At 42.6% G+C, this 11,642-nt stretch overlaps 1 protein-coding gene across 1 annotated transcript in view; it reads right to left on the bottom strand.

Moving 5' to 3' along the window:
• Positions 1–431: 431 nt before the first annotated feature.
• Positions 432–11,642, bottom strand: part of robo1 (roundabout, axon guidance receptor, homolog 1) — a gene marked incomplete at its 5' end in the record, with an annotated part of 156,103 nt that continues 144,892 nt past the window's right edge. The window contains 9 exons of the mRNA XM_079225397.1: positions 432–1,655; positions 2,409–2,602; positions 2,689–2,964; positions 5,382–5,543; positions 5,643–6,145; positions 6,815–7,045; positions 7,334–7,478; positions 8,655–8,771; positions 9,542–9,928. Coding sequence (XP_079081523.1) covers positions 1,641–1,655; positions 2,409–2,602; positions 2,689–2,964; positions 5,382–5,543; positions 5,643–6,145; positions 6,815–7,045; positions 7,334–7,478; positions 8,655–8,771; positions 9,542–9,928 — 2,030 coding nt within the window. The 3' untranslated portion in view covers positions 432–1,640. The remainder of the gene's footprint in view (positions 1,656–2,408; positions 2,603–2,688; positions 2,965–5,381; positions 5,544–5,642; positions 6,146–6,814; positions 7,046–7,333; positions 7,479–8,654; positions 8,772–9,541; positions 9,929–11,642) is intronic.

Genomic DNA, 11,642 nt, shown 5'->3' with positions numbered 1-11,642 from the left:
ATAGACTTTTCCTAGGCCATGGAAATAAAATATTGGAATTGCTAATTGATCCAGTTTAATGTCGAAGGGCCAGATAAATGTTCTTTCCCATACACAACTTGGTATTTCCTTTTTTTGGAAAGATTGTTTTGATATTATCCTTGATTCATTAGGAGCAAGCATCAGGGGTGACTGGGATATCCCTGGTGTGGTCAGGTGCACGTGATAAATGAATGATAAACGCTCTATAAAAAGCCACATATCTATGTATTGGTCGAACATTACAGTTGCGCTAACACTGCCGTAGAGCCTCGTTGTAGAGCACAACGTTCTTTTTTGATGACAGGCTTTTGTAAGAAAACAATATAATCCTGTTCCTCTCAGAGAAGGTTGACACAATACCAAAGGAACATGTTTAGTTTGATTTTTTTATTCATCTTTTTTTATTACTTCTTTTTACTTTTTTTGCTTTACGAAACAAATGCTTGCAGATGTCCTATGAATAAACAACAGCACCCTTCCTCCTTAAAAACAGGGGTCCCTCACCACTGCCTTGTCAAGAAAAGAGACTCTTCTTGTCCCATTACAACCTCTCCAGATTCCCAAAGTGACTCTTATTTCCTGTATTTGACATTTGTTTAAGTGCATTAGTAGACAACATAACCATTTGGATTAATGTGCAATAGCTGAGTTTATGGTCAATGCGAAAAGATATATACATTGCAGCTATGACTCACATTAACTGTCTTTCAACACTTGAGCTAGCGTCAGAACTGGAGAGGGAGACAATCACAACGCAAGGAGTCTCCTTTCAAGCCCGGCCTTCGTAAACAGCAACCTTTACCTACAACATCATCATCATCATCATCATCATCATCAGGATTAACTAGACTCTTTTGTCATACCTGTTTTCCTCCAGTAAGACAAAAAGGTTAATAGATAGAATGGTTTAAAATAAAGTTTAGTGATTGTGCTTTTAAAACCAAAGTAAAACAAATAACAAACATTGACATCAACACGAAACATAACAGTGCATTACGAAATACAAAAGAAAAGAAAAAAAAAATCCCAAAGTGGCACTTTCTTGGGGCAGCTAAATAATATAGCAATTTACAACATGGATGGAAATGATAAAATAATAATTATATTTACTGGCATAATAAAATTAGAATTCACAAAATAAAAAAAAGGAAGACAAATTTGAGGTACCACAGTGGGTAAAACAAGAGGACATCATGTATACACGTATATTTACAGACAGTCCACCCCTCTATGCTTGCAGCTATTTCACTACAGCAACAACTGACTGCATTGGCTCTCCAGAGTTCTTGTTGAGGCAAGCAGAGTCATGTCAATGTCTGGAGTAAGATTCGACTCCATATTGCATTGGAATTAAACGTAAATATACCACTGCGTATTTTGTTTTGAATGCACTCTTTATCTTCAGACACTCTTTCCTTTTTTTAAATGGACATAAAAAATGATACGGTAGAAAAAAACCCCATTGGTCTGTTTTCCAGATGTAAAGAAACACTACTGATGTACAGCATAATGGCAGCCAACATGATGGTGAAATACTGAGATATTTAAAATTGTAAGAGAAACAATGGTGCTCCACTCTTGGAAAATTCAGGACAGTTCCTCTTTTCCTCCTGTGTTCTTCAGCTTTCTACCATCTATGTGAAAAAGAAAACATTTGTGTTATAGATATTAGCGTATTGCAAATATATCTCTATATCTGTACATCTGAATCAATACGTAACAAGAAATTGCAGTATAGAAATGTGAGACTGGTTTTGAGGTAATTTAGAGACATTAAGTATTAGATCACATAGTTGGACAACAGAATTTCTTACAATGTAAAATATCATGCTTGTACTTTAAGTATCGATTAAAGAACCATTTCATTGATACTTAACTTTTCGATGACATTTTAATACGTTTTTATGACATTCTATGACACTTTTTCCGACATATTATACTGGGACTTTTTTCAATACATCTTTATGGCATGCTCTAATATAACTTTTTTTTATGACATATACGCTGATTTTTTGCGGACAACCAATACTAGGAAATGTTTTTATATTTCTATGAACAAACTACACTATGACTTATTTTGTGACATGTGACATCTAATTTACAATACCATTACTTTTCCATGATTAGTTTTATATTTTTATGCCACACTATAACTTTTTATGACATACAATACTGTGATGCTTTTTGACATACTATAATATAATGTTCTGGCTATATTCTGGCTTTTTCATGACAAACTACACTTTGATGTTTTCATGACATTTTTAAGACATGCTCTGTCATGACTGTTTGATGTTTGTATCACTGAATAAACTTTGACTTGATCACAAACAATACAATGCCTTTTAATTACATTTGAATCACCTAAGATACTTTGACATGTTTACCTCAAGCTCTTCATCTCCTGGTTGGAAGGCCCCCGTGGTGCTAAGGCCCATGTCTGCAGGGTTCCTGCGGCCTCCTTCTCCTCTTCGCCGACCCCCTGAGCCCCTCGAGGACATGGAGCTGGAAGAGCTTGGGTCCCGGGGGCTGTTGACTGTGGGGAACTGTGGTCGGCTATAGGGCAGAATGTCCTCTGAACCTAGGGACAAAGAGCAGTTGTAGGAGGACTTTAAACCACTGCACATTACATTGAGGGAAACCCTCACATTGTTGTTGTCGTTGTACCTGGGTGTTGCCGTGCCTTGTTGACGGTGATACCCTCATGTTTATTCCCTTTCCCTCCATGAGCAGTTTTTTGTCTCTCTTGAGCGTCTTTGCGTTCAGATGAGCTGTTTCTGGGGTCCGAGCCCTCTCTGGGCCGATATCCCCCCGTTCCTCCTCTCTTGTCTCGACCCTCCCCTGCTTTGGGGGAAATCACTCCCCGGCCCTCCAGGACTGCCTTGGAGGGGTGTGTAGGCGACTTAAGCCCTGCTGGAGGTGGGATGGGCGGAGGTGGGAGATCTGAAGGATAAACACAGGAAGAAAGAACATTAACCACAAACATAAAAAATAGGGTTTAGGTAGACACAACTGAGTTTTTAAACTTTAGTGTGTATCATCTTTCACTCAGACGTCTCAGACCTGCAAAGTGATACACAAACACAGCTGCCGTGTGTGTACATACAGTGCACTCAGAGCTGTACACAGAGCTATGCCGAACAGAAACTCCTCTGTACAGACAGTAAACAGAACAGCTGACATTAGAGAGGCCGAATCTGGATAGAGGCAAAAGAGGAGGAAGAGGTGAGCGTGACGGTCAGCAGCTGGCTCTCTGACCTGCTCCAACTCCCCTGTCAATGAATCAATGCTGCTCGTCCTTGAGCCATTATTCATACGAGGCCGGGCAGTGGGCCGCCCGGCCTCTCACACATCACACAGCCAGCTAAACAAAAGGCAGAGAGAGAAAAGCCTTGGCTGCCTGCAATCGATGGCTTTTCATCTTCTCATCAGCTTCCGACCTGAAGGATGGTTTTGTCAGCAACCACACTCATAATCCACACAGGATTAGAACGCTAATACATGTATCCGGTGACAACTTTACACTTTGCTTGCATTTCGACAGCAGCCTTAGATTTTTTTTTAAGATTGTGCAACACTGGACTTTGTGGAGAAGCTTTTTTTTTTTTTTTTTCAATAAAGGCTCATGGAGCAGGTGATGTCTTTGCTGTGTCTTGGTAGTAAAATCAGGCAGCTTCAATACACTCTTCTGATTATCCTACACCTCCATCCACTCCTCTCGAATACAAAAGGGTGGCGGTTAATATCATAAAGCAGAGAGGCGTCTGCAGTTTTTTAATATCTCTCTTTCCTCCTGAGTCATGCCTCAGTCCGATCAATACCACAGTCTGTGAGATATGCCTCACTACTAGGGAGGAGCAGAGCGCCTGTTCGATTTATGAGTGAATATCTGCGAGGACAGGACTCAGGTCTGAAAAGTGTCTCTGGGCTTGCCAAGGAGGGTGTATTGGAGTGCCTGGTGGTTAATTAAGCAGACAAGAATGAGACAGATCAAAAGAGACAGGAAAGGGTTAAGTACAGGGAGGAGGTAGACAAAGGCATTAGAGTCAAATTCAATATGAATCATGAGGGGATTTTACTTTGAGAGCATCCGCATCCACTGTGCGAACGAGAGTGAAATGAGTAGGTAAGAGAGGGGTATGGGGTAAGGGAGACTGCTGAAAACAAATTATAGAAACACATGTAGTGTGTGTAGTGTGTGTATTACAAACAATGTCAGGGTTATATTTCTCTACTGTCCTCCCTTCAACTAAATGAAATCCCATTCCTTCACCACAGCACCAGTCTTCCAGACCACAGAATGTTGGGGTGGGGGGATAACCTCCAAATGAAAAACAATCCATTCAGATCAAATGCAATCAGCAGGAGAACTGATGGACAGACAGAGCTGCAGAGCTGTCAGTCTACCCCCTTACAGCTCAAACAAAGACGGAGGAGAGGGGAGCTTGGGAGAAGAGGAGAGAGTGGAAAGGGATGGAGAGATCACTCCAAAGGGAGGGGCAGCGAATGGGGAAGAAGCCAGGATATAAGGATGATGGCAGGAGGCGGAGGTTCAGGGTGGGGGGTTGGATTTTCTGCAGTGATATAGCTGGTCTGGCTCCCACGGAGTTGGATATTAAATCTCCCTGTCAAGTGCTTCCAACACTCAAGGACACCTGACACTAAGAGGAGAGCCAGCTCTGGGACAGCACATAGTATACGTAGCAGAGTGAGTGCAGGTAAATAAATATATATATTTCCACACCATCAAAGCTGAGAGGAAACAGGCAGAAAAGGTGTTTTTCCACTGGTAGGATATGTGCTGTAAAAAGTAAATTGCTCTTTTGCTTAACAAGGTTAAAGCTTTTCCTTCGGTGTACAGCTGCTCCGGTATTTAGCCCTTGTTTAGTTTATGTTCGACTCGGACCGAGGGAAAGGTGGCACTTCGGTATGAGCCACAGCACCTGGATCAATTTCATTAGTGGCTCGAGTGGAAAGACATCACAGTGTCAGCAGAGCCAAGCTGGGCAGAGCTCCCCTGAGACAACCCCCCTCCACTCCTCCCCACCATGGCCCTGGCCTCCAGCCCACGACTCACCCGATCTGTTCAGCACTGCACAGATTACGACTAATGCGATGTTTGCATGTGCATAAACACATAAGAGAAGATGATTCAAGCTCTGGCATTTATAGAATAATAATAATTAATCATTATAGAAGTGATATTGCTCACTTGATATGAATTATCTGGATCAGAATCTATAACAACATGCAGTACATACTCCACTTGCATGAGTTTACAGGATATCTTCCTTTTTGAAAATATTTTTTTTATTTAATCTCTGTATTTTTGGTTAATACTGCAATTCATTCATGTGTACCTTCATTATAGGCTTCACGTCGCTGGTTCCCTGGATGAACTGCAGGATGCTGTTTCTGCTTCTTAGGAGGCCTCCTGTGTACAGCTGCCATACTCATGTTACTGTCTGAGGACACCGGGCTTCCAGGACGGTGTCCTGACGGGTTTATTTGGCATTTTCGTGCTGAGGAAAGCAACAAAGAAATAGTTTAGTTTGCTTTACCATTCTTTACATTTTTTGCAGTGACGTTACTTGTGGATGCGGCGACTATTTCAAACATACCGGAAGCTCCTCCAACTTCGTGGCCCAGTGTGTTGGGATATTTGGCCACCCTGACGCCTGAATACTCTGCAGCTGCAGCAACCGCTTGAGCAAAGTCAGCATCAGTGAAGAATGATCCGTCTGATGAGCTGACGGCACTGGACCTCCCTGAAGAGACATTATCCTCTTCAGAAGCGGAACCCCATCCGTTGATCATGGAGCCGGTCACCGAGCTTTCCAGGTCGCCCATGCTGGACGCAGGCGTCTGTTCAAGCCCTCGTAGCAGCAACCTTCGAGGGTGCATCTGGGGATGATGGGGGTGTGTGTGGGGGTGGGTGTGGTGGTAGTGCATCTTGGCCACCTCTGCATCTGTCTCATCGCCCTCCTCCTCCTCTTCCTCTAATATATCCTCCTCTTCCTCCTCCATACCATCAGTGTCCAAGGCCAATGGGCTGGTGATGTACCCATATGTGTGTGAAGGAGAGAGGGGCCTTGTAGGGGCTGGAGGGCTCACAGTGTGGCGCCTGCAACAGGTAAGAAATACACAGTATCAGAAACCAATCATGTTTTGAACAAATTATGTATAAAAAGTAAAATATACCTGCCAATTATCATGGGACAAACTGCAAATCACGTGTCATTTAAATTCATTTGAATGATTTTCTGAGGTACGCACAATAAACACTATTTGAGAGTTTGTGGCAAAATTATCCTTTTTCAGAACCAGATAATGAGGACACAAAAAACATATATGCCAACAATTATGTAAATTCTTATATTAAAATGGTTTCTGTTTGGCCGTTTAATCCTGAATTTATGATGCCTTCATTTCTTTGAGCCCTAACAAGGATGAATTCCTGCTCGCAGCTGGTTTACTACAAAAAAAATGACTTTCAAATCACTGCAAGTAGATTTATATACTGTAATGAAATGAGCTGAAACAAATGGCTCCCAAGAAGGTAAGAAATCAATCTAAAACCTAAGATATGTTTTTGAAAAATTGCCAAGAGTTTTGTGCAATACAGGCTTTGGAATTAATGGGCTAAAACATGGAAAACAGTTGTGCATTTAAAATACTTGGGATATTGTGATTCTCTATGAGGCTTCAAGGAAGTGATTTATTCTCTGAACACCTTTACACAGGCTGGCCACTCTCCTTTTGCTACTTATCGCTAGTAGACATGCAGCTATACCTGCGTTCATGGCTGTCAAGTGTGTCCTGGAGCATTGGCTGCATCTCCTCCAGAGGTGAGGGGGTGAGTGTGGCTGTAGACTGGTGACTGTAAGATACAGCTGCAGGGGAAGAGGCTGCCCCTCGGATAGGAGGGGTGGGGCCCCTCTCCATCTCCTCTTCCTCCTCCAGCTCATCAGGCTGCAGGTACATGTGAGAGTGGGGCATGGGGCACTGCATGTCTGGTTCACAGCTGCCAACGGAGGGAAACAAGCCTCGTTATCGTCATATCACTCACAAAAAGAACAAGAATGTGTTCATATACTGAAGCCAGGAAAACATAAACTGAATATTCATGGCACCCTTCTATCAAGGTTTGACATGAGCCTAGCACTAATAGATAGGAAAGCCTTGGGGCAAATGCTTCCAATAGAAGCGAGAAATAGCAGAAAAGGCAAAAAGAATGAACTCATATTTAAATACAGTGTGTGCATGCCTGTCAGCTTGTCTGTGTCTTTGTGTCTGTGTAGACATGTCCCACCTTTCTTCCATCGACAGGGAGTATTCCTCTGTGCTCCGACTTGGAGGTGGGTTTGCAGGGGGAGGGGGCAAAAGGTCAGCCCAATTCATTGTGCTCTGTTTGGGTAGTTTGGGGGTGCGCACTCCTTTCTTCTGACCCTGACTCCCTGCTCAAAAATGAAAATTAAAGCACTGTCAGTTACAAGACACCTACAGACACACATACTTATATTCATTCTGTCTCTGAAAAGCACATACATTATTAATGTTGAAGAAATCGCAAGGTAATGAGCAAGGAATTGACAGCAGATAAAATACATTAACAAGACTGGCTAACAAAGAAAAGATCATTTTACATGCAAGGGTGCAAAGGCTAATGCAACCCTCCACTTTTATGCAAGTGTGCACACATACCTATCAGCTATTAAATGATGGGAAATACTATAAAACACAGCCATTTCCCAGCAGCAGTATTAGCAAGTACCAAGAGGAAAGGTAGGAAGAAGGGGCCCAATTAATACCAAACTATTAGAATTGTGAACCAATGAGCTGTGAGGTGCAGCGAGCACTAAAGGCTTCTCCTTAATGGCTTGAACTTCAAATGCAATATCAGAATGGATACATGGCATTAAGGTGGCAGTGTTGCATGCCGTCTGCAATGTGTTATCATTTGTCCTTGTCCGCAGACAGACATTGAGGGCCTGATGAAATTAGGCTGCTCCATACTGGAATTAAAGTAGAACCAATTAAAAGAGAAACCGAAAAAACAAACCGAATAAATAAATAAAAAGGGTTCTTTTATCAAATTTGCTTTAAACATCCCTTGGAGGAAGTTGCACCCAGAAAACAAAAAAGGTACAACAAGCAAATGCCTGGCGTGGTGCTCATGTCGTTGTTTGGAGTCTTTGTTATCAGTTTCCTCCTCTCTTTTTGTTCTGCAATTTTCCACAGGCCTCTCCCTTTCAATTTCTATTTAATGTAAACTGACATGGAAATGAATCAAATGACTATTTTAAAGCATGCATTATTAGCATCTCAAAGTGATTTATTGCTTTTGAGCAATACTGGGAGTTTCACATAGAGCTTGGGGCTGTGTGTGATCATATGGTTCAGAATAACAATAAACTGGGAAAATGTGGCGATTAAATAAAAAATATTAACCACAAAACGCCAAGCAAACTAATTTAGAGAAAGAGTCACATGTTGATTAAAAAAATATAGAGAAAAAAGAAAAGAAATAGCATACAATATTAATAGTTGTATTGGAAAACTATAGAATTAAAAGTAATATTATTTAATTCAAAAGTTGTTCTCCTTTTTCATTGATGCCATAACTTTCTTACCGGAGGTACTACTGCTGCCTCGGTCGGAGCTGTTGTAGGAGCCTCCAGTGTGGCTGTCGTGGGTCTGGTTGTAGGGGATGGTGGCTGGCATTGGGATGTCACCTCCTCTGTAGCGGTCTGAAGGTGGGAAGAATGGAGTGTATAGTTAGTACGGCCCCAGGTAGACACATTGCCAACTGAGAAACGTTCAAGCAAAGCATCCAATGTTAATGAACAAGGAAATGAAGGATGGTATTTCATCGGTCGAACAAAACTATTGCACAATGGAAAAGTTAAATGCAGTATACCATGAAAATGCATCACACTGTGTACAATGTTACACACGACAAGAAGCATGCAGTTGGAGCTTTGTCATTTTCAGGTGAGTAGGTGAACACATGCAGCATCTGCACAAAAATCTCAAAGCTATCACACCAGATGTGGTTCCCTTCTGCAGGTACAACAAGGCGATGATAGCTTCGTTCAAAGCGGTTAAATATCCAAGAGCTATCTTTGTCTTTCCTTTAGAAATCCGACATCAAAGATAATCACTCACACCTGCTTTCATCACAAAAAGACAACCCAGATACCATACGACGACAGCGATTCAAGCCTAGCCCACATTTAGTGGAAAAGATTGAACATGATTGCATGGCGGATGATGAGGGGTTACATGAGTGCCATACAGACAGCCAGAAAGAAAGAGGGATGACGCTTATGTTGACTGAAAAGGAGCGAGAGACAGAACCGAGAAAAAGTTGAGCATGGAACTCTTCTCCAGGCTTCCACAGTGAGGCTGGAAGAGCCGGAAGAGAGAGGAGAAGAGAGAGGGAAAAATCAAGTGGCGGAAGATCATGGCTTGGAGATGAGCTCTTTAACCATGACTGCTGAGTAGTCCACACACTCACCCTTGTTCAGCTTGTTTTGCTCCATGATGTTGTACTGTAGCTGGGAGGCCATTTCCTGTTTCTGCTGCTGAACTGAGGTGGGCTTCCAGCTGTGTTTTTCATTCATCTCTCCTCCACCCAGGAGTCCTCCTCCACTCCCTCCGGTTCCTCTATCCGAGTTAACGTTGTTTCCCATGATGGAGGACTGGATGAGCTGGGTGGTGGCGTATGGTGTCGGCTGCCCCCCTGGACCTACAAAGCGGCCATCTTTCAGGTTTGGACTGTTGAAGGTCTTCATCTCATTGATCTTGTTGGACAAGTCAACGTCTCCATAGACTCCTGACTCTGGCACCATGAGGTTGGTCTGCTTGTTTTCCATCTGGTTGTTATAATTGGCGATGCAGTCGGCTGGAGAACATGGGGAGGTTATTTAGTCAATCTTGTCTAAAGCTGATGAATTTAGGAGCAGTATGCCAGTTTGGTAAAAGGTTTGAAACAATAGGGCATCTTCTGATCTACTGTGGAGATCAAAGCATTTACCTAAAGGATAGCAAAATATATTTACATAATAATTTCAAGCTTTTGAAAGAGGGACACTAGAGGGACATTTTTATTTCCTTTTAAAGTCTCAGTTTTATTTGCCAAATGTTATCTACTTTAGGTGACTGACACAGGTGGTATTACACCTCCTCATAGTCTCATCCATGACTCAATGTGGGTGTCATCTCTGATATTTTCCATCTGACGGTGGGAGCATCTTTGCTCATTGAGAGGGACAGAAAGACATGTCTGTATCAAAGACCTGGAATGAGGCACGCAGTAAAAGCACAGCTCCACTGACAGATCCAATTTTCCCTAGCTCATAAAATATTCAAATCCTCCGGCAGATCTAAGAGCCAGCCTTGCGGTAAATACCAAGGACGGCCATAGGTGCACGGCGCTTGTGCCACGCGCCTCACATTTCAGCAGCACGGAACAGTTCGACACTTCAAAGGTTGATGTGTGAAGGCGCCCCTATGGCTGAGATAAAGGGACATTAACTCCTATTTCTTTGCACTGTCACCTAGTCAGTGATCCTCTTAATGTTCACAGAGTTTAGTTTGGCACACACACAAAGCATGCGTCTGGCAAGCTCCTTAGTGTCATACAGCGGGGTGTCATGCGAAGAGTGAGGACTGCCTTTAGTCTGTTATTTCCAGTTAAACATCTTACACCATGTTAAGGGAGGGTGGAACACTTCAACCTCAGACAGCTGATTAGACCAAAGAAAAAACTAAACTTGATGGCTATAAAGTCGACAAAATGAATTATTAATCCTCATTGGGAAAGGTTTGAAGTGGGGAGAAACTATTGGATGGCTGGATGGATATTAGGCAGAACAGCTGGACAGGAATTATGGGCTGCCCTTAAAGGCATCGTCCCAAAGTGCATAATTTAGAACATAAAGCATTTCATTACAGTCCAAGTTTCCAAGGAAAGGGTTGTTTAAGACTTGGGTCACAGCTGAAAATTAATAACTAAGTCCTGTGTCATCCAAGCTGATGTTTTTGGCAGCAAGTTTTACTCTGCTTCTTTGATGTGATAGGCCACTTTATATGTGTGTGTGTGTGTGTGTGTGTGTGTGTGTGTGTGTGTGTGTGTGTGTGTGTGTGTGTGTGAGTGTGTGTGTGAGAGAGAGAGAGTGTGCATACAAAATTGTATACAGAAATGTGCATACAATTTCAAGGCCACATTTGTTCCTACACTAGTGCTGAATACATTAAAAGGCCACCTGGTGGCGTTCCATAAGTCACTTTCCCTTATTCCCTCTCCATCTATCCTACATTCTCACTCTCCACTCACACATTTCAGGGTATGTTTTAGCATGTAGGTATTCGTCATCACTCCTTTTGCCCCCATTCCATCTGGTCTTCCAGGTGCACATTTCTCCCTCTATCATTCTCTCTTCCTCTGCTTCTGGCCACCGTCTGCAGTACAGCCTTGACCTCTTCGCCCGCTGCACATTTCTTAAATAACTGAGCACTTAGGGGAAATTACATTACCGGCTATAACAACAGTATGGAAATCAGCAGAGCAATTCGATTAGCAACAGAGTAGAGCCATAAGCCCCTCTCAGTGTGCT

Source organism: Taurulus bubalis (genome assembly GCF_910589615.1).
Source record: "Taurulus bubalis genome assembly, chromosome: 10".
Classification (NCBI taxonomy): Eukaryota; Metazoa; Chordata; class Actinopteri; order Perciformes; family Cottidae; genus Taurulus; species Taurulus bubalis.
The sequence above is the reverse complement of the archived record's forward strand: the minus strand, read 5'-3'. Positions and strand labels throughout refer to the sequence as shown.